Raw genomic sequence first — 24,576 nt, forward strand, 5'->3', positions numbered from 1 at the left:
GGTCGAGATGCTTAAAGCAGGAAAAGGCGTAGTAGCTAGTCAGTTGTACTGCCTTTTCAATTTGTGTTGGAGAAGCGGCCGAGTACCAAAAGATTGGTGTAAGGCTGTTATCGTGCCACTTTACAAAGGAAAAGGGTCACAGCTGGACTGCAAAAATTATCGTGGTATAAGCCTGCTTAGCGTCGTCGGCAAATTGTATGCTAAGGTATTGATTAATAGAGTCAGGAATGAAACTGATGACAAAATATGGGATGCTCAAGCGGGATTTCGAAAGGGAATGGGATGTACTGATCAGGTCTTTTCCTTGCGGTGCATAGCCGAAAAGTTTTTGGCCAAGAGTCAAAAAGTCTATTGCACATTCGTAGATCTGGAAAAGGCCTATGACAGAGTTGAGAGGAATGAATTGTGGTCAGCACTTTCTATGCATGGGGTGAGCAGTCTCTTAATACGAGCACTGAAATCCTTATATGAGGATTCGAGTGCTTGTGTCAGGATAAACGGAGCGCACACTGAGTGGTTTAAGATTGAGAAAGGCGTTAGGCAAGGATGTGTTGCGTCACCGTGGCTGTTCAACCTATTTATGGATAGCTGTTTGACAGATTTGAAAGAGTCTAAAAGTGGATTAAGGATGAATGAGTTACTCGTCAAATGTCTGCTCTATGCCGACGATCAGGTTATACTGGCGTCATCAGCGGAGGAGTTACAGGAGATGGTAAACTGTATGCATGAAGCTTTAAAAGAGAAAGGAATGAAAGTGAACGTAAGTAAAACTAAAACACTGGTTTTTGAAATGGAGAAAGAAATGACAGCATGTAATATTTTGATTGGAGGAGAAAAAGTGGAGCAAGGGAAAGAGTTTGTATATCTAGGATCAAAGTTTACATCAGATGGCAAGTATGATAGTGATATTGAAAGGAGAGTGAACGCGGGGAACATGGTGAATGGAGCTTTGCATGCCTTTATGAGCAGTCAGAAACTATCCAAAAAGGCTCGACTGGCTGTGCACAGGGGCGTGTTGGTCCCGACATTAATGTATGGGAGTGAAAGTTGGGTATGGCAAAAGAAGCATGAAAGCAGAATAAATGCAGTGGAAATGAGAGCGTTAAGGAGTATGATGGGTGTGAAATTGAGTGACAGGATAAGGAACAGCGTGATAAGGGAATGTTGTGATGTGAAAGAAGATGTAGTTACAGGAATAGAAAAGGGTATGTTAAGATGGTTCGGTCATGTGGAGAGGATGAATGAAAGCAGGTTGACTAAGCAGATATACAAGGAGAGTGTGGAGGGAAAGGTCGGAGTGGGAAGACCTAGACGAACGTATCTTGATCAAATTAAGGACGTCCTGGTAAAGGGTCAGGTCAAAAGTACCCGAAACCGCCGAGCTTGTATGAAGAGAGTTATGAATGTGGACGAAGCGAAAGAAGTATGCAGAGATCGTGGCAAGTGGAAAGAGGTAGTCTCTGCCTACCCCTCCGGGAAAGAGGCGTGATTTTATGTATGTATGTATGTATGTATCGTTTCGAAAACATTGGGCATATAACTATACACAAGTACAGGCTATTTATAAATACAAATCTATTATCTTGTCATTGCTAAGTAATTTATTACAATTAATTATATTTCAATCAGCTCATGTATATTTCAAAAGATATAAATTACTTATAAAAATGATCTATAGTATAGTTTATTAATACTTACCATTTATTTTTATTTTTTTATTTATTTTATTTTTCTACTATTGTTACTTGTGATGCATGTAAATGTAAGTGCGCGAACATCCTAATGTTTTGTTCTTGCGTTTGTGTTTAGTAGGTTAGCAGCGAGCGGCTTTATACGCAACTACCGACTTATTTTTATTTTATTGAAAATATGTATTTGAATGCTCACACCAACAAATGTACATATTTACTTTAAATGTTTTCTCTGTAAGTGAAATGTAAATTTCTTTGAGAAATAAAGTTCTTTAACCACAAATAAAATTATCAAAATCCAATAATGTAATCAGATCTAACAAAACATTGTTAAGAAATTCTTAAAAAACTTAATAAAACAATAATAACAAAATAACTTACACCACACATTAGTTATGCATTAACTTTAACATACCTTAAAAACATTGGTCTTATTGACAGACATTTTAAAATTTTTTAATTAAAAAACCATCAACGTTTAGCGAGTATTTGACTTGTTTTACTTTATTAAAAAGACTATTAATATGATGCATTAACTTTTATAAAATTCGACAAAGAATAATATCTTAATTCGCGCGCATTTGTAACGGAGTGTTCATACTTTAAAGATTATTCTTAACAATTCAATGCATGAATTGTAGGAAAAAAATCTTAACATCCACCTATGAAATTCATCAACTGATAATATTTTCCAGCGGATATAGTTCGAACTTAATAATATTTATAACCTTTAACATAATAATATCTTAGATATATAAAAAACCATTTGGAAGCACTCACGCGCTATTGCCGACCGTGAACAAAGGTATAAGTTGATGCCGCGTACCGCATATTTTATTTGAAGTCTGGGTTTCTTTATTGTAACATATAAAGACACATTTTAACAAAACACTTGAGTAAGTTGGAAAGTCTGTTTCTTTTGCGTTACTAGGTTTTACAACAAAATTAAAACAAAATTTTAACAAAACACTGTTAGCTTTAAAATATGACAAAAACTTATTGTAACCTAGCGCATCTCGAACAATAATCATTATTAGCCGCGCTACCGTAATACATACACAATGGCGCCCTACAAGGTTTGGGTTCTGGCGGACGATCGTCATAGAACGTAGACTTGCTGAGGTATAGAGTGCGGTCTGCGACTCGTCCTGTGGTGGAATTCGAACCCCGGACTGCCTCGTGCGCGGATCCGCCCGCGTCTAAGTAGAACTGAGAGCGACCGGTGCCGTAACGGGGTTGGGTAGGTTGGGAGGTCTGGGATTCTTTGCGGTTCTTCTCTGCTAAGTACCTGGGGAAAATGGTTTTTTGTTTAATTATGTGACCTTTAAATTTTTATTCGAAAATCACAGACATTTTTCTCTCTTTTTTACATGTTTCCAGATGAGACTTGTACCGAGTTACTTTGTTATTCAGAGACTCTTTGAATTTGCTAAAATAAATAGTGAATTTGGAAAAGCAAATTAGGGTGTTTATTTCGGAGAAGAGCTTGACAAATTCTGAAAGGGGTTGCTTGAGTACACTGAGCTTTAGACACTTTCCGTGTTAAATATATCTTTATATACACTTCTAAAGATCCATTCCCTAGGCGTTTTTTTATCCAGGTTACATCCTCCCGGAGAAAGAGTGTTCACTTTTGTAACCCGGTATGGCTTCCATCGAACATCAAGACCATATGACCATGTTGACTTCAATGACCATCACGACTTCGTTGACCTCCGTGACTTCGCTGACTTTGTCATTTTTGAACTCAATGATCTTACCGACCATCATATCTTTGGCCTCCGTTACTTCGCTGACCTTGTAATATTTGAACTCAATGATCTTACCGACCACCACATCTTTGACCTCCGTGACCTCGTTGACCCTCATGTTTTTTCCCTAACCAACATAAATTACAAGCCTTACCCATTATAAGCCTCGTTGAGGTAATTCCTGACCATCTCCTCCTGCACCGGCGCCCGCGCCGCCAGCACTCTGCAGCACAGCACCTCAGTCGTGCTCTGGCGGAGAACCGAACCCTCTTCGGGGTTACTCTGACTGCCACTACTCTTGTGGAGCTTAGCCATTGAGCCGAAGTTCTTCTTTATTTTGCTGCTCATCGATCTGGAAACGAAACGTTTCATTACTGAACAAAGGTTTTGTTAAATCTAACGTTGTAAGTTTCCATGCTGGTGTGGTGATAAAGTAGTAACAGCGTGTCATCTCTTTCACTAACAGTGCTAATTGTAAATTAAAGTCAATGCTTAAAAAATAGAGATTTTTCTCTTAGTCTGACATTAGAAGTCTGTCACACATGACAGACACTGGCAGTTGTCTATGGCGGTCGAATGGTAAAACGAATCATTCACATTTACCTGCCAATACTCCCAAACTGTTTCGCCACAGAATTCATTTGTTTGGAACTTTTCGTTGATAACGCATCTAGTGACCGTCTCAATTCCTCCGGAGGCTGATTCTGTGACAAGCATTCAACCCGTTCCAGATCTAAATACGCGGCCAACATTGTTGATCTTTGAAATTCATCCGGAAGTAGGTTGTTTATGGTCTTCTGGTCGGGTTCGACGTCCCAGCGGAAGTCTTCGCCGGGGTCTACGTTGAATCTACAAAAATTAAGTGCGTATGTTTATCATTAATTAATTGATTATTGTAAGGCATCTCAAATGCTTTTAATGTGGGCGTGCGCTGCCTCTTTATTTTTGTTTTTATTTTGGTTGACTGGAAGAAGTCCGGATTGGGATCAGATCATTGGATTTAGAAGAATATGTACAATGGCGTGTACATATTCTTCTAAATCCAATGACTGTTTTATATTTAGTTACATTTATTTTTATGTGCAATAAAGGGTTTACAAACAAACAAACAAATTAAGAATGTTTTTGATGCATTAAATCAATATTATCGTTTCATAAGATGTGCACAAAGGCAGTGTACTTGGACATTTGGCACGGCAGCAGTACAATTTTCGCGACAAAAGTACTAGAAACCCGACTATCCAATAGTGCATAAGTTTCTTTTATAATAATGAGTACCAGTCGGGCATTTAATTGGCGGCTTGGTCTTCTAGTGACATTTGCGCGCAATGCTGCTTCGTTTCGACAAGTTCAAAAAGGAGGAACTCCACCAAATGAGAAGCTTGTTCTAGAAAAGTTAAAGCAAATCTGTCTTAAAGCGAACAAATGGTGTAATAAACTAGTATTGTGTACCGACCTGATAGGCATATGATTAGCCGTGTGGTCTTCCAATGGAACTCTAGCGCCATCTGTGGGCAGAGGCTCCGTAGGCACTAATGCCGAGAAGTGTCCAGCATCATAGGCGAGCAGGATGGGCGCCTTGCTGCACAGTTCCGGGGCGAGTTCCAGCGGTAGGTAGATACCGCCGAAAGGAATCGGCGCTATGGGGTCGCCGCGGAAGTCCTGACAATAATGTACTCATTTTAAATAGCATGAAAGAAGTCGTTATTGGTAACAGTGAAAAACCTGCACAACTAGATAATGCTTCTCATATTTCTGTATAACCAATTTTAGATACATAATGACCAGAGAAGAAAATCACCAAAGGAAACAATTAGAGTTGCATAAGCCACAACAAGTCTTGGTATCAAATCTCATTATTTTCATACATACATATTATCACGTCTTCAACCCTTGCCTGTTCCAGATAAGGAGAAGAAATCTTATCATTTAATTACCATTGACAAAAGATATAGAAGAAAGTTATCAAACTTACCCTAAGCGCTCGATCAGCAAAAACGATAACTGGCCTTCTCATTACATGTGCTAACGCGAACACGTGTAACTGTTCCAGACCAGCGTAATGCGGCGCCGCCGTGGGCTGGTGTCTCGGCCTGGGCTCGGCGGAGGCGGCTGCGACCGCATCTTGCCACTCCCTCTCCCACTCCGCTTCGGAGGGAGTGAGCCCGGCGCTCCGCAGGGAGAAACTCTCGGACCACCGCCAGCGGCGTTTGATTGCATCTTTGAAAGGGAATTTGAAATATTTTAAAGCTTCAATTCTTTAATGGAGAAACACTTGGACCACCGCCAACAAGATTTTACAGCATCTTGAATAAATGTACATTTTAAATAGAATTTCAGACCTTGGTCAAGGTGTAAAAGAGGTAGCCACGTCCTGCCACACACACATTAAACTGTACGAGTTTCAAAAAACTTAAGTCGACTACTTACTTGTAAGTTTATCTCCGCCTTCTCCCGACAAAAGCGCCTGAACCTTGGTCCTCAAAGCCAGCAATCTGTCGTGAAACCCATAGGCCGCCAAAGAAGCGGCGTGTGGAAGACAGTTTCCGTCGCCAGATGTCGCTAGAGGCAACAGTCTGGGAGCCCCGGGCACGCGCCCGTGACGCCACCAATTCAATATCCCGGCCGATTCTAGAGTTACCAATGTGGCTGTTTCTAGCAGATCTTTCTCGATGAATGTTCTGGAAACAAATACAGGATTATGACCAATATTTTGACATTATTTTTCTTTTCAGATGATCAGGTAATTAGAGCCTTATATAACTTTATTTTACTGAAAACAACAAAATGTAAATAAGCCACGTTAATATTAACGTAGCTTATTTACATTAACGTAGCTTATTTACGTTTATATGTATTTATTTTGGTATGTCTAATTAATGAAACAGCAACCTAAATTATACATTCCACTATTGTATTCTTCCACCTTTCCTCTGATTGGGTTTGGATTATGGTCCCCCAGAGACGTCACAGATATAAAACCCGGAAAAAATCCAGAACGTAAGTTACCAAAAGAATTCCCTTGCGGGTCGTGAAACCGCCGCAATAAAGAATTCAGCGCTTACAAACAAAGGGTGAACGCGGTGTGCATACTTATTGTGTTGGTTGTAGAGAGCGCGTATCAAATATTACGTCTTTATTTATCCCTTACGAGTTAGACAGGGCCAGTCACAAGACTCGCGACCGAGACGTGAATCCGTCGTTATAAAGAATTCAGCGTCTCCGTCGTTATAAAGAATTCAGCTTCACTGTCTTTTTTTAAAAATCTTGAGCGTAATCTAAATTAGATACTATATTACTATATATAAAATGTCTAAAATCGTATACATCATAAGGAGATAACAGATAAATTCCTTGTTTTATCAGTGTTACAACCGCTATATGGTAAGTGCATGAAGACATTTTTTTCTGTTGCTGCGTCAATACATCATTTTAAGATCGTATATTTTCTTTCATGATTCAACTTCTCTGATTCAATAGGTATTAAAATTTACTCTTCTTCCGCTTTAAGTCAACTTCCATCTCTTGCGCGCGCTCTAATACATATATACACGAACTCTAAGGTGCTGTGTGGTTCCCGGCACCAATACAAAAAAGAATAGGACCACTCCATCTCTTTCCCATGGATGTCGTAAAAGGCGACTAAGGGATAGGCTTACAAACTTGGGACTCTTTTTAGACGATGGATTAGCAACCTGTCACTATTTCAAATTAAATTCTATCATTAAGCCAAATAGCTGAACGTGGCCATTCAGTCTTTTCAAGACTGTTGGCTCTGTATACCCCGCAAGGGATATAGACATGACCATATGTATGTATGTATATGCGAACTCTAAAGCCGTTCCGTTTCGTGTGTAAAAAACGTAAAGGTGCAATTGACGGTGAACAAAAACCGTGGGTGTAGCGGGTTCAAAGGCGGTCGTTGCGTGCGCATTGCTAGCCTGGCTTCTAGCCAACATAGATCCAAATTATATAGATACAGTGCATGACAGATAGCGTGAATGCATGGAATAGAGTTGGATACTTGTTTGGCTTTGTGCAGCGGTGGCAATTTTCCTGTCTTTGAACCTTATGTGTCTGTAATAACGGTATACCTACAAATACATAGAATCCCGCCTGTTTCCCGGAGGAGTAGGCAGAAATCTACTTGCCATCACTACATCTTTGGATGGGTTTACTACATTTTGGGTCTTGGATGTTTATCTATATAAATATTTATTATAAAATATATTATCGTTGAGTTAGTATCTCGTAACACAAGTTTCGAACTTACTTCGAGGCTGACTCAATTAGTGTAATTTGTCCCGTATATATTTATTTTTATTATTTACTTTCCACTTGCCACGACCCCTCCATACTTCTTTTGTGTCGTCCACATTCGATTCACTGTTCATGTAAGTTCGCCGGTAGGATAGGTAGGTACTCTTGACCTGATCTTTCGCCAGGACGTTCTCGATTTGATTATAAGGTATCTTTTTAACGTACCACTGCACGATATGAATATTTTTTTATTTATAAATTTAAGTAAGACAGATGATTACCCAAGATGTGGTAAAATAACAGTTGATCATTTATTTTGAGACAATGCAAAAAAATCTACCCCAAAAGTAGCGTTTAACAGAAGAATTATACATACATACATATATAACAAATTTGTTGACTTACAATAGAACATAGCGCCCTCGAGTACCTATTTGCAATTATAGATAAGAAACGCCGCGATAACATTGAATCATTTGGGCATGAATCATTGTTGTATTCTTGTATGTAGGCGATGCTACATTGTATTTTATTTAGGCCAGATTATCCATTATTAGTTATTGCGTTCAGTTTTCCGAGGAAATCTTGAGATTTAGTTAAGGCGGATGCTCAAGTATATTATTTCAAAGCAGTGTTTTAATTTAATTTGATTTATGCTCTGATGTACTGTACATCAGCAGAAGAACCATCCCAAACACCAAAATAAAAATAAAACATGGCGAACAAAGTTACGGTTTAAGTCCGTAACTTTGTAACAGCTTAAACTTAAACAACAATATTTTTTTTATGCCGAAACAAACACAATACAATATTTTTTGGAATACTGAAAGTTTTGCAACTTGTGACAAACATGTTAGGACTTAGCACTGCCGCAGTGCGTCACTTGTTTTTATTTTACACCACAGAATTATATTTGGCACGGCAAATAATTTCAGGTGCCGTCAACAGACTGTTGCGTTGGAGTGTACACCACACGTGTATTTTTCAGATATTTAAGTACACATTTAAATTATTGCCAAAAGAGAGAGTTCAGAGAGAGAAAGATTGAATCACTAGGCGCCAAAAATATACTAAAAAAATATATGACACGTTAAGGGGGTTTTAATATTTGTTTCCTAACGACTGTGCCAAAAAACTGTATTTAAGTCCAAGGCCGGAACAAATGCGTATCTACAATATTTGATTCCGTAAAGGTTTACTGTTTTAGGTACTTTTTTCAAATTCAAATTCAAAATTTTTATTCATAATTATAGGATACTTCATATCGCTTAATAATTGTCAAAACGTATGGTTTAATAATATTGGTTGACGTCAAATTAATTACTTAAAACTAAGTTTACTGCCGCTTCCAAGGCGTCAGTGCAGAAGAAGCGGTAACAAAATGCATAATACAAGGAAAAATAAATCTCAATAATGCATTTCAAACATTACATTTATGCATTGCAACAGTTACAGTTATTGTTCGGTATGCTAAAAAACAGTCCCTAACGGCTGCGCCAAGAATGCGATATAAAATAACATTTACCTGAAATCCGGAGGATAGACGGTTATATCCGGTAAAAGTAGTATGTGATCTGAACTCAGAGTGTTGAGGTCAGGTTCTGTGTTGCTTCTGAGGGCCCAGACTAGACCCTCGTTGTCTGTGGCGCGGGATATACCGCGAGAGAGCTTGCGACCTGGAACAATGTTCTGGTTAGTGGTATCTTAAATGTATAAAAGAGGACACTGACTGATTCATACACACATGAAAAAAATAACTCACACTCAAATTTCTGTCTATTGTTAAAAGCCCAAAATATATTTCTTTTCTAACAGGCCGAAAAAAAAAGAACAAAATTTCAAAGGGATTCTAAACTCAAATAAAATTATTTATTCTTTGCGTCAAAACAAATCGTCGAAGGCAGACTCTATTGTACAAAAGTGAAACTAATGCGTCCTAGAAGGGTTAACGTCTGGCCTTGTAGTAGCAGGTGACATGTCAAAAACTGAAAGAGTTTCATTGTTAAAAAAAACAACTAGAACCTTAAACATTTTATATTCAACTTTATGTCAAAGGCGTTAGATCTGAAAAAGTATTTGACACTGACGCAAAAAACCGAGTGCGTTGACCAATAGCGTGATTAAATTTGTTTGTTTGTAATTATCGTTTCGTCTGAACGTGTTTTATCGTTAAAAGTGTAAATTTTGTTTAATTAGACAAATAAAAACTAATTTTGCTTCTTTAGTATGTAATTAACATGATTTTTATCCTGTAGGTATGTAAGCTTTCAAAGAACTGGTGTCTCCCTTGATGGGTACAGTTGTGGTTTTTATGAGGTATGGTATGGTCTCATTAATTAACATACTTGTGAGATATTTCAAGAATCGTAGCTTTATTTATGGTAATTTTTCGATACAAGAGAAGAGATGCGAATGGTTACATACATACATATATTCACGTCAATATCCCTTGCGAGGTAGACAGCGCCGATAGTCTTGAAAAGACTGATTGGCCACGTTCAGCTTTTTGGTTTAATGGTAGAATTGAGATTCAAATAGTTGACAGGTTGCTAGTTCATCGCTTAAAAGAAGAAGCCTAATGCGAATGGTTCTTTGCCGGCTTTCTTTTTTTTGCCTTTTCGGTATAGCGTATGATAATCATAGAAGACTCTCAGAATAAATGCAAATTACTTTCTCATACCATCACTCCTATGATATCAGTCCTTGTACATCCTAATATCGACGACCTTAATACATATAATAACCCTAGACTTACATTCTGGCGCCGGGGTGAGCACCAAATTCGAAGGAGCGGAGTACTGCATATTTAGGTCCAGACTGCTAACAGACGTAACTGCTATGACGTCACCGCCAGCGCGAGGCCTCAGCGGTGCACTATGTCGATCTAAAAAAAAAGAAAAATATTAAAAAAAGAACTACCTATTTAAAAACCACCTACGTCATTGCGCTTTTGGGATCAGGCCATCGAAAATGACGTGGCCAAATGACAAACACAGATTATAAATGTAAAAACAGCTCGCGATGCATCGACTGTTTTTATTTTTACAGCCACTGAATCATGAATTATTTTCATATGTTTTTAAATACATACGTTCTCCGTTTGTCTTTTGTTTTCATTTCAGTAACGGCGAGTTGAAAGTCTGGCTTCAAATAGCGTATCGAATTATAATGTACTGTTTAATTATGTACATGTTATGTTGTTTTTCGTAATTTAATGATATGTTTGGAGATAACTAGTCCGCCAGCGCAGTTAATTACCGTATCGAGAATTGGACTACCTTAATTGTGTCAGTGGTTGACGAATTACTTGGTTATTGAAAAGATATAAGTGAACTTATGTATCACTAGAGACCGCCCGCCCGCCGCGGGAACTCCGGGATAAAAAGTAGCCTATATGTTATATACATACCGATATTCATCGAAATCGGTTCAGTAGTTTTTACGTGAAAGAGTAACAAACATCCATACTGACATCCTGACATACTCACAAAATTTCGCATTTATAATATTAGTAGGATATTAAAACATGGTTTTGAAATTTGGCTTTCACACGATACCTTTGTCCTAACTATTTTATCAATGACCCTGGCTGCAATTCTAGACCTTGACAAAGATCGATACGTACAAAGTCAAGGGTTGCGATCTCATTCGAGTATTCCCACAAAAGCGGAGACGTGCAAAAATAGACCAATTAGACTGCGTCAACAAAGAACGGAACGCTTTGAATGTGTGACGAAATTCACTTATTTAACACAGCAGAAACTTTTAAAGTATTATCTCATAAAGACTCAACTAGGTAAGTAAGAATATGAAACAAATTTATTTTTTGTTTATTACTTTTTATTCAAATGAAGATTCTGAAGTTTACAAAACAATAAAAAATAATATACCTTTTAGAACTATACCTAATGCGATTGCTTTTGTAGCGTTTGGTTAAAAAACGAAGATACATAGGCTTCAATGAAAAAAAAATCTACCCTTGTATTTAAGGTTGAACGGGAACCTACGACAGAAGATTGAATCGCAATCAAACCACAGTCATTCCAAAATTGAATTTGATTTCTAACGTTATTAAATAGCGTTATTGCCCTGCTGTTCTCAAAATTGTTGCAATTAGAAACTTCTGCATCGATAAATTAACGTAAATTCTATGTTTCATTCATGAAATACGCTTTCGCAGAAAATTAGTCTGTTCCAAAAAGCAATTTAAGGGCATTGCTCCTAGTCTAATCAGTAGACCATTTGTTTTCTACGTTGTTAGTACAAAAGAGCATTAACTTATTGTAAGATTAAATTCATATAAGATTGTAATATGCATCTGCTTTAACACAACTATTATTTCATTTAAACTGTAAACATCACGTTTTAATTATCAATTTTCATATAATTTTGTTTTTCCTGTTTGGTCCTTTGATTTGTACCAGTTTAAAAAATTTAAAGTGCTGTTAAGTTGATTTTCGTATTTTAAAAGATAAAGATGACTGAAATATCAGTCAACTTGTAGCCAAGGAAGGATTATTGGAATTTCCCAGAGAAGTGTATCCCCGAGTGAAAGCTAGTCAACACATTACAGGCTTATAGTTCCGCTCAACAACTACGAAGGTAGATAATGTCACGCGTGATTCCGCACGAACAATTCGGCGCGACCTTGTTCCTTGAAGGCATTAGGCCTTAGAACAACTACTCATCATTAGTTTGTAAGTGGTAGCTTAGTGAATGCAATTTGAATATAATCCGGCGGAGCGAGGAACGTAGGCTCGGTTCATCTATTTGGAAACAAGATGGAACTAAATCGATTGAGACACATTACACGAATGCAGAGTTAAGTTATTTGGTATTTGATTTCCCAGAGGCAAATTATTAAATGATAATGAAAAAGTTTAATTAAAATTTAGCATTTATGTGTATACCCTAATACCCAGACCTTATACGGTAAAAGTTTTTTTTTAAACCATTTGGGAGACAGAAATATTCACAAAATCTGGCACATTTTTTTTTCATTGATACTCAAACATGCTCGTTTCAATTCAATTTTATTACGTAAAGTAACGATAATGACCACTTAAGATTGAGATAATGGAGATTAACATTCATAATGCAGATGCAACATACATCTGAGGTACACGGAAACCAGCAAACAATAGGCTTAGTGAAGTAACAGAGCATGTTTCAAAGATTCGTTGGATCATTGATGAAATACAGTTTTATAAGTTAGTTTTATAGGATAGTTTGCAAAAAATATAAAAAAAAATAAGAAATATATTGAATCCAAGTTGTAAGAACATTATGCAGTTGATAAATTGTCTAATGGTTGTACTTAATGTTGACAGCACAAAACAATCCCCAAAAAAGATATTCATTGTTTAGAACCAAATGCCTCTACACCGCAGTCTGCAAAAGATAGCAAGCAAGATAATCTCTTATGTAGATAAAGAAATGATTGGCTAATTGAAGTGTGTGATACATAAGTAGTGTGCTTGCAAGCATTGATGTATATGACAATATCTTTGTACCTACATGTATCAATTTCTGGAATGTCTGAGTGAGGAAAAGTTCATATGCATCTCTAAAGCTGTAAATTCAAACTAGTCTCTCTCCACAGTTATTCTCTCAGTAATGGTGGGCGTGATGACATATACTTTAGGATGATCTGACAATGCAATGCCATATACGACCCTGCCTTTGCCCCAGGGTATAATAAATACGTGATTCCGTATTCAATTGAATAAACTCTAAACACGGATTAGCAATACAGATACTGAAACAAACAATGGGTGCGGTGAAGCAAAGCGCTGAATACGATTGACAATAGCACGCGATGGCGATACGGAATAATGTGGACTTATTGTGCACAATAATGTTTCGACATTGGGTCGGAATTGGGAAGGTCAGAACGGAAATACAGATTTAATTTTTAAAGACCAAATAACAGCGATATAGCGTGCAGTTTACAAAAAGACTAAGGATAGGCTTATCTTTTGGGCTTTGGCCGTGAGGCAGGAATCTGATGGAATATGACGTTAATATAGCATAGAAAGACGATCCTCTCTGCAGGGTAGAGTCAGATTTACAACTAATTAGAGCTATTTTCTTCATGTCAAACCACCAAAATGTGGTTTAAGATAAGATTGCTAATCTTCTACGCGTGTCGATTCTGTATTTAATTGTGTAATTTATTTGTCCGTCCACACGGAGCACTTTTTTGCAGTAATCTGTCTTAAATTGGGTAAAATAACAAATATACTACCCAGTATCATGTAACAAGTTCTCCGAAAAGCCAGGAAAATTCTAGATGTCGGTAGTTTGGCACCGCTGGATTATTAGATCATACGACGTTAGCTATTTCTAGACGGGATCCCGATTAACACCAAGCAAATTGATGTAGCTACCAAATTATCGTCATCATATTTTTAGTAAGTTAAAGCTCTTAAACTACCTTTACTGTAGATTTATTAATCTATTTTGTAAATTAACATTTATTAATGTAAAGTTTGGTTTTATGTAAAGGTTGATTAGTGCTGTGTGGTTCCTGGCACTTTAGAATAGGACCACTCCTTCTCTTTCCCATGGATGCCAAAAAAGACGACTAAAGGATAGGCAAAAAAGCTTTAGGCGATGGTCTAGCAACCTGTCACAGCAGAATATGACCTTTCATTAGTGAGACTGTTGGCTGTACCGTGATTTTATGTACGTGTGTTAAGTTTAACGGACTACCTGGCTGAAATTAATTTATTACATAGTCATCGTCGGTCATGCATTTAAGTTAATTAAGAATTTAAGTTTTAAGTTACGCGTAATGACTTCATATCTACTATAGTCAGGAAATAGGGAAATCCAACTAATTAATCGGAAGGATTTGCTCAAGGCTAGTTTAGTTTTCGACGGCTACGGATAGGCTGACCCCGGGCTCCGAAACACTTCTGTGGAGGGTGCAACCAAGAATACGCAGACATGAGACAGAGTTTAACTTTCGACGATATTGGCCTATTGGTAAGTACATCTTCTCTCCATTCAACATTACACTATCGAAGATTTTGTAAAACTGACAATACTCATAATATCCAGAACACATTACAATTCCTCCTTATTTCCAGTTTTACTTAAGCATGAAGATTTTTATTTTTAAAGTTTGCCACCTGTACCTATAACTTTATAACCACCTGTCGTAAAGAAACAAAACGCGCATTTGATATTTATAGAACGTATCATACGTCTAGAAAAAATAGGTCGACGATACAGAGAACCGTTTGTGCGGCACTCCCGCGCAGAATTTATTTGCGATTGCCATCATATGGTTGACGAAAGCGTAAAAAAGAATGCTTATTTTTGAACAACGCCTACTGAGACTGTTTTGTCTTATTTAAATTTGGATAAGTCAGTAAGCCCTGAACAAAAACAAATAGAATTAAATTAGTCATGTAAGTATTGAGTCCAATATTAAAGTTTGGCTCATCGACACGACGAATATCATTCTGGTGAATTTTGCCTGGATATATTAATAAATATACCATCTTGACTATCCAAAGAAACTTTGCTACAATTAAATGAAATAGCAATCTTGACTATATTGGACGCACATCGAGAGATCCAGAAATGCCAGGAAGAAGAATATTCAGTCATGGTTTCACAACGCAGAATTTGCAGAAAGCACGCTCTTATCGTGCAGTAGAAAAAAAATTCACGATAGAAACAATAAATGCAATATAAGTGCGACCACGCATAGCGCCGGTAAAAATTTGAATCATCGATACGAGAAAGAAGACAACGTGTCTAAATCTGATTTAATATCATCGAATAAAATCTGGGCTGTAAGCCAAATAGCCTTGATATTGATCTTTAGCCCTTATTCGAATTCCAATACGATTATCATGCAAGATACTCCTGTCGAATAGAATCACAATGAACGTAATTTTGGGCGCCTGCTGGGTGAATTTGGGACTATTTTACATTTCAAATAATTCACTGCGCATTTTATCGTCTCTTACAGATTTGTGTGGGATGAGCAATGATGAGAAATGCAAGGATATTATTATCGTTTCGTGCGATGGGAGTACATTTGCAAAGTCAATTGAAAGGAGGTTGTGTATGTCGTGCTAAGAAGCATGATTTATTTAGTCATTGTCTGAGGATTTGCTGACAAATTTCGCAAAATCCTTCCTCAGCAATTATACTTTCTCTATAATTAATACATTTATCATTATGAGTATCTTCCGTTTATTAAACTTCCTCATGACTGATAAAAATAGGTTTGTCAAAGTCCAGCAAACATATTTTCAGTGGCATCCAATCCACTGCACGTTCAGGCAACTGAATGTGTAACCATGATCCTATATGAGTAAGATTCCCCTGCAAAGGTTGCGAAGACCGACAGGCTACGTACCTCTGAAGCTAATATTTGGCTTGTTGATGAGTGATTTTCCTTAGTAAGTTTTGAGAATCAATAAAAGAGGACATACTAAAATTTCCTCGAGAATTAAGGTTTTTGAGCCGCGGGCATAATCTTGTTAATCAATGTAATAATAGGTCTAATGTGCTAGTTATCGTATCAGTCTTGGCCAAGTAGGACACGTAAATGCCATAAGCCAGTTATAACGGTTGTCAACAAACGTTTGATCGCTTGCAGTCTGATTACGAAGATCAAATAGATGCTATGTTTGTTTTTTTTAAAATATAGGTATGCAAAATGAGATTTTAGACCTCATAAATACTCATTCATTATTTTTAAGGAAGCATGGAGCGGTAATTTCTTTTCATATTTCATAGTTACTTGCAATTGTATACATAAAATTTTGATAAGCCAAGTAATAGAAGGGTCTTGAAAAAATTAACAAATAAAATTTTACAGAACTAAATAATAACAGCCAATGAAAAAACAAATTACCATCTGTATGCTTCCCAGCAATGGGGTCCGCTTCCATCACCATTTCAAACTAATCTGTAATTAAAAAAAATGCGAAATAAAATTAGTGATTTTGTCATCCCTCAGTCAGACTTGCCAACTGCGTATTCGTTGTCACGTGACAATGCATTTTCATGGCGTAGTGCTAAAGTTATTGGCACTTATTCTGCGTTTAAATTTAAACTAATTAAGGTGTTTGATGTAGTAAAATTTAAAACATAACGCTTTATTTATCAACAAAATTGTAATTAAAGTTACTACCACAGAAGAAGCAGCGGAATACAACACTGCAGCATTTTCATCAGCGACGTTATTTACAAATATGTACTTTATGATCTATTTGGATATATCTGACTGTGGCACAGATCTTATACAAATCATGTGCACGAGAAACATAATATTGAGCCAATAAATAAATAAATATATACGGGACTAATTACACAGATTGAGTTAACCTCGAAATAAGTCCCAGACATGTGTTACGAGATACTAACCCAACAATACTATATATTATAATAAATACTTATATAGATAAACAACCAAGAACCAGGCCAATCAGAAAAAGTTCTTTACTCATCATGCCCTGGCCGAGATTCGAACCCAGGACCTCCGGTGTCACAGACAAGCGTACTACCGCTGCGCCACAGAGGCCGTCTAGCGCATAATTAATGCTGTGCGGATTTTCTGATGAGGCTTCAACCTACTAAACTATTTGATCTTTTTTTAGACAGGCTAGCAACCTGTCACCTGAATTCTGAATCACAATTCCATCATTAAGCCATCCAGCTAACCATAGCCTGTCTTTTTGTGACTACCCTGTATTATACAGACGATTTATTCCAACAATACAGTTATGACGTAATCACAATCGAATGCGAGTAAAATGTATGCAAATTGCAAATTCAATCGATAAGGTGTGAGTGTGACTGAATTTGATTCTAATTATCGATGCATTGGCATGAGATATTTACATACATACATAGAATCACGCCTTTTTCCCAAAGGGCTAGGCAGAGACTACATCTTTCCACTTGCCACGATCTCTGCATACTTCCTTCGCTTCATCCACATTCATACATAACATGAGATATTTCTCGTATCGATAACGGTGATGCATGTTTAACACTAGTGATATCTCACCGATTGTGACGTTGAATTGTTTATTTACGTCTAATTATGTATACTTACTATACCTAAGTAACTTAGTAATTTCTTAGGTATCGTAATTAAGTTTTACGGAGAGCAAAATATATAATAAAAAATACAAAATAATGAAAAAAATACAAACTTTAAAAATCTCCAAGCATCAAAATTCACACGCATCAGCTTAATGAGCTGTTAGTGTGTTTAAAGTATATAATAATAATAAAATAATGAAAGGTTCAGCTCCATTTAGCTAACAAGAGTAGACTTCTCCGCGAGCTGATTTGTAGTCAGTCAGTCAGGTCAGATTTTAAACTACTTAATTTGACGGGGTCGGCTTACCGAAATTTTTCTGCAATCTAAATATTTGTAGCTAGTCGAACGGGTATTGTAACTCTAACTGACGATGTAGAGGCTTTTAGTGGGAAATGACATTTCATTTCGACTAATGAAATGGACTGCCTATCATCCGCTTAATTTTGCGATTGGGCCTTGAGCTGTGAGCAGTGACGTGCATTCCATGGAGACAAAAAGATAATATCCACCACGTAATAAAAAAAAAAAGTTAAAAAAATTAGGTACAAGGCGTTTAGTGTGCCGTGTGGTTCCCGGCACCAGTACAAAAAAGAATAGGACCACTCCATCTCTTTCCCATGGATGTCGTAAAATGCGACTAAGGGATAGGTTTACAAACTTGGGATTCTTTTTTAGGCGATGGGCTAGCAACCTGACACTATTTGAATCTTAATTCTATCATTACACCAAATAGCTGAGCGTGGCCTATCAGTCTTTTCAAGACTGTTGGCTCTGTCTACCCCACAAGGGATATAGACGTGACCATATGTATGTATATATGTATTATTTTTTTCCCCGAATGATAACTGTTTCAAAGGCAATATGTGTTTTATATTGTAATAACAGTAATATTTCTGGTAAATTTAAATAAGCCGGGCGGGTAATGAATTGGAATAAACAAAGAACTCAAATATCGATGATGCACATTACAAAAGCGCCTTTTACTTAAAATCCAACAAGTTGATTATCACAACGTTTAAGTTCTCAATGTTGATATAAATCATTGCTCATGGCCGAATAACAGATAAGGAAACAGAGACAGACAGTCTCCAGTCTACAAGACAGTAAAACATAGACAGTACAGAAAAGACACATCATGCAAAATGCGTTCGAGCATTTTCGTTTACACAATGTCTTTTATATATTGTTGTGTTTATACCATGAACGTGGCCTATCAGTCTTTACAAGACTGTTAGCTCTGTCTACCCCGCAAGGGATATAGACGTGATTATATGTATGTATGTTTATACCATGGCTTTTTGTAAGTATTATTCAATAAAAAAACTTTACATTTAATTTTTTTATGTAAAAGCACGCAGAAACCAGGCAGCACAAATCAGGTCTACCAGAAGTATTTGTGAAAGGAAAATATCACTTTTTCGGTTTTAATTTAATATACTGTTTAAAAGAAATTATAAACATAAAGTCACGTCTATATCCCAATGTTGCATACATACATACGGTCACGTCTATATCCCTTGCGGGGTAGACAGAGCCAACAGTATTGAAAAGACTGATAGGCCACGTTCAGTTTTTTGGCTTGATGATAAAATTGAGATTCAAATAGAGACAGGTTGCTAACCCATCGCCTAATTCTTTTAGGCGATAGGTTAGCAACCTCCCAAGTTTATAATCCTATCTCTTAGTCGCCTGTTACTTTGGGAACGAGATGGAGTGGTCCTATTCTTTTTTTTTTAATTGGTGCCGGGAATCACAATGCACTCTAAACCAACTTTTATGGTTTAAATTAAATTTACTGTTTTAAAGAAATTACAAACATACAGCCACGTCCCAATATATCCCAATGTTGCCTTCATGTTAATTACACGACTTATGCTTCTATGCCCACACTAATTTGCCATGCGTGAGTCACCATTCACCATCAATGGCATTCGCGAGGATCTTGCAACTGAGCTATCCCACACAGACTATACAACGCCTTATACAGGTCAGAATATCCTCAGCTATTTGTTAACCAAACATGGTATGAACCGTAGTCTCGACGTAAATAGAATTAGAAATCTCAGTGGGTTTGAATTGGTACATACATACATAAAATCACGCCTCTTTCCCGGAGGGGTAGGCAGAGACTACCTCTTTCCACTTGCCACGATCTCTGCATACTTCCTTCGCTTCATCCACATTCATAATTCTCTTCATAATTGTTTTGTAGTTGGATAGCATTATTGACCTTTAGTAGTAAGTAAATTTTTGAAGAAAATAAAGGCGGCTTCACCCATGCTTTTCATTACAAAGGGAGAAACTACGGAATAGCTCAGTTATATCATAACAAAATACATGAAAAATGCCATTTAGCATTATTAGTTTAACCTTGAGAAAATACATATGAATAATTCACACATTGTGGTGTGATGTAGTCTACATATTCATGACATAACACCGAGGGGCCATTTAAATTATAAATGTAAGCTAAAACATTTGGAATTTGAAAATGGCGACAAAAACCTATCAAGGAATAGAAACATAGTGAGAAGAATAGACTATAGTATAGGCGTTGCGTTTTAATAGTAATAAGTAGAAATTGAGCTTATAAATGCACGCGGGCTTGACTAAAGATAGTGGTTTTTCCACACATACTTCTAAAATGCGGTGAAGTCTGCCTGGTTTAACAAAATATCTAGCCTTACTTGCGTGTGTTTCGACAGTATTTAACATAATTCTGTCTTTGAAAGAATATGCAAATCTTGCATGTAGCGCGACTAAAATATGCGATTTGTTTCAAAACACTTTGAAAATATCGCGTTCTGTACGTAAATGTGTTTTAAAATTATTTGAAACTACTTAACTGATACTATAAATGTGACGAGAAAGTTTAATTCATAATATTGCGCATAGTACACACTGTAAACAATTTTTTTAATAATTGTATACAATGACTTCACATGTACATTATTCGTCTTCAATATATCATAGAGAATATATTATTAACCACTAGTAATAATTGGTCGTAATTAAAATCATAATATGCAGAAATAGAGCGCCATGTTTTATCACACTATGGAGCGTAGTTTTAAAATAAGTAGGTATATATCAAAGTATGCTTTTTACTTAATTTTTACATATATTATTATGCTTTCATATCATATCATAAATAGATATATATTGTTTCATTTCAGTTCCTTAAATTTATGGACGTCTCAATGAAATAAATAAACTCTATTACAAAAGGTGTTTAGATAGTGATATACTATCAATTAGTTACGCACGCACGCATTCTAGTTCATTGAAGTTTACAATAAAACAAAGACTGTGATAATTTCGCACGAAGAGTTATTGAAAAATTGAAACTATCGACAATAATCTTACATTTAAAGGCAAAGAACTAGAGATTCACAAATACATAAACACATAAAATCACGCCTCTTTTAGGCAGAGACTACATCTTTCGCTTCTTCCACATTTGTATCTCTCTTTATGCAAAGTCGTCGGTTTCGGGTATTCTTGACCTGACTTCTCGCCAGGACGTCCCTAATTTGATCGAGGTGCGTTCGTCTAAGTCTTTCCACTCCACAGTTCTCATTCTCACTCTCCTTGTATATTTGCTTAATCAACCTGCTTTCGTTCACACATGATCAAACAATACAAGTACCTATGCGTCTAAAAAACAAACACACATTAACGTTCAAAGGAACTTTTAAAAAAATCAAATAATTAACTGTACCAGCTAAACTGATTGCTGTCCCCGAAGCATGGCACGCGCCAAGTCTTTTTATCGCGCAAAAACCTATCGTTGTTTCGCTTTTTATTATGAAGTGAAAACGGGACAGAGGTAGACGTCGCGCGTGCTATGCTACGAGGGCTGGAGTGGATTTGTATCTTACATGCCGAAAATCTGCAATTTTTTAAACCGACAGGATGTACCGTCAACCAAGAAGAAAGTAGAAAAATCCTTAGGAAATTCAAAGATTACCACTTCACTATTTTTGTTAGGTTAGTTAGGTAGTTACGGCAAAATTTTATGAGCTTTAAAATGCCTATTCTGCTATGTGAGATACACTTCTGTTCTCTCCTTATTTGTATTTGCGATCAATCATTTGTATGCTGATCGTGTCACAGAGGGAAAGTTGAGTGCCACCTGTTTTTATTGGGCTAGAAACAGTATCATGCGATTGTCTATTAAATTATAATAGTCACCTGACTATTATAATTTATTGAGTATAAGTAAAAGTCAAAGAACTGAAGACTTCAGTTGAGCATGTAGTCCATCCCAGACAAGATTCCACGTGTAGGCGATAGCAACCTGTCACTGTTTGAATTTCAATTTCATCATAAAGCCAAACAGCTGAACATGGCCTTTCAGTCTCTTCAAGACAAGAGTTGAAGTTTATTAGTCGCCTTTTACGAAATCCATAAGAAAGAAAGAAATGAAGGAAATAAATGGGGTGTTTCTACTCTTAAAGTGCCAGAAACCACACGGCACTAGTGAGTAGAAACGAAAAAAAAATATTATTGAACATTTTTTCTTGGTGTGTGTATCTGCCATTTGTACCCATAGTAATAATATTAACCAAATAAATGCTCCTGTCTCTTAGAGATTTCTGCTAAATCTCACCAAAATCAAAGGCTTTGAAGTATAATCCATATACTAAAGCAGTAAATCGTCAAGCAATTTAGGGTGCCGCTAGTATACAGTCCGCAAAATGACAGTAATATATCCAACATAAGTAGGTCTTGCTGTTCTCATTCCTCAATAGCTTTGTGCGGGCAGCTTATACTGGTGGTTTTAATTTATTTAGGGCACACACATACAACATGAATTCAATTTGGGCCTGCTCTAATCTTAGGGTAATGAAGCTGGTACACATGTTGACCCAATTTTATGGATTTGCGCCCATAATGATTTTTCAGTTACAGTTTTTCATTTCAAAATTATAAAAATACTTTGATTTGTTCTAAAAAGCCAAGTTTTTAAATTTTGTGAAATAGGTTCCATCTAGTGTGCAGAAATAAGTAAATAAATAAGAAAAGTTTTAAATCTTTAAACTTTGTTCACAACAATAGCAATACCTTAATTCAATGAATCATAATTCTTAAGCCATTACAATTTCTTATCAGATTTGCTTATCACTGAGTAAATACAACAAAGTGTGAGTACAATGTGTTAAAGATAAGTGACACAACAGGAAATAAACTTAATAAATGAGAAATGTGGCAGTTAGGTTACAAATAACTCTTCACATCTTCTCAACCAAAGATATCAATAGTTTTGTTTATTTTTTATTCACTGCATTTGCTTGGCCTTGGCCTATAGTTTTTGTGCAAGGGCAGATTAATGAAGTGCATAAACAATTTTATTATCATACAAAACTAGTAAGAAGAAAAGAGAAGGGTATAGGTACATAAAAATCATCTTTATCCCTTACCATTGCCAAAGATTTAAAAACACACATAGGCACCTATTGTACGCTTACGCCTTTGTGTGTTTTTAAATCTTTCTAGATGGGACTGAGAATTACAGTAAACTTGGAAATAATGGCACAGTAAACGCTAGAAGGGAATAAGATAATAAAAATAGTGCAATGCAAATGTGAAACCGCATGGCTCACATGTCTGATATCATGTTACTGAGGGCTGGGAGGGCTTTGTCTCCCAAGTAGGTATCATGTGTAAACTGGTTTGAAAGGCATCATATATCTTTTTTATAACAACAATGGTAAGTAATTATAAAAATGTTTTGTCATTTCAGAAATGTGAAAATAATTTGTTTTGAGTATTAGTAGAAAAAAGTTTTGTGATATAATGCAACATGCAATTGGAATATTTAATATTTTTTCTTCTATTATCATCTATAAATTTAATATTGAAGGTGTGGTTAATAGAGTTGTTGTAATTACAGATTTAGGTTTTGCTAATAGCACATTGATCTGCCAATAATTAGGATAAATGTAAATTTTGCATAAATATAAGCTAAATATATGCTTTGGGTTCCAATGTAACTGATGTTACGCGTATTATTACGATAACAAGGACCACGTAAGTACAATTTGTACACCCACAGTAGAATCTGTCATTTTATTTAGGCGATGACACTGCTACGTTTTACTCAAGGTTGGATAGAAATAACGCAGTAGTCCAAATATAGGTACCAAAAGCGACATCCAACATCAGCACAGAATTGATCAAATACAAACAATTTTAAAATGGCCTTGCAGACTACCTATGTGAAATAAATTTTTGATACGGGACAGGTGTTCACAATAAATGTATTAAAACGAAAAATAAATCACCTTCACGTTATCCGGATATCCACAAACACTGTACAGGATCCATAAAAATATGCACTATTTTCAAAACACACAAAATAGTCTGCAATAAACATAAACACTGATGTTATTGACAACTTTATTTACAAATACACCACTTTCTACTGTGCGGAGCAAAAGCAGCTGCGAAATAAACGCATAGACAAGAGATGAAACGTACTCAGATGTGACAGTGACATTTCTTCTAGTGTAGCCCTGACTACACACTCTATCGATATCGATCTTACTATATCGATGTAGGCTATATTTTTATCCTGGAATTCCCACGGGATTCCAGGTGGAAAAATTCACGGGTGGCCTCTAGTGGTAAAATAAACCAAAGTTAAGCATACAGCACGATAAGCTTTGAACATGTCAAATTTTACTTCATTATCATGTGAACTTTAAAATTCACTTTAGTGATCTAAAAATTAAAGTCAAGAAGTTTTCTTTCCATTAATGTTACAACATTAAATAAATCTTGCGTAATGATG

At 36.3% G+C, this 24,576-nt stretch overlaps 1 protein-coding gene across 2 annotated transcripts; it reads right to left on the reverse strand.

The window, feature by feature from the left end:
* Nucleotides 1-1,977: 1,977 nt before the first annotated feature.
* LOC106141145 (OTU domain-containing protein 7B) lies at nucleotides 1,978-24,233 on the reverse strand. Of its 2 annotated transcripts, XM_060948558.1 has the most exons (10): nucleotides 24,068-24,233; nucleotides 16,584-16,637; nucleotides 10,458-10,586; nucleotides 9,228-9,378; nucleotides 5,873-6,123; nucleotides 5,418-5,662; nucleotides 4,899-5,104; nucleotides 4,046-4,291; nucleotides 3,597-3,794; nucleotides 1,978-2,979 (listed from the first exon to the last, which is right to left on the reverse strand). In XM_060948558.1, the coding sequence occupies exons 2-10, from the start codon at nucleotides 16,624-16,626 to the stop codon at nucleotides 2,688-2,690; spliced, it is 1,761 nt and encodes a 586-aa protein (XP_060804541.1). In that variant the 5' UTR covers nucleotides 16,627-16,637; nucleotides 24,068-24,233; the 3' UTR covers nucleotides 1,978-2,687. The 2 variants fall into 2 exon arrangements, with proteins under 2 accessions (XP_060804541.1, XP_060804542.1); XM_060948559.1 differs by lacking the exon at nucleotides 16,584-16,637.
* Between the last annotated feature and the right edge of the window lie 343 nt (nucleotides 24,234-24,576).

This window comes from Amyelois transitella, chromosome 16, assembly GCF_032362555.1.
Source record: "Amyelois transitella isolate CPQ chromosome 16, ilAmyTran1.1, whole genome shotgun sequence".
NCBI lineage: Eukaryota > Metazoa > Arthropoda > Insecta > Lepidoptera > Pyralidae > Amyelois > Amyelois transitella.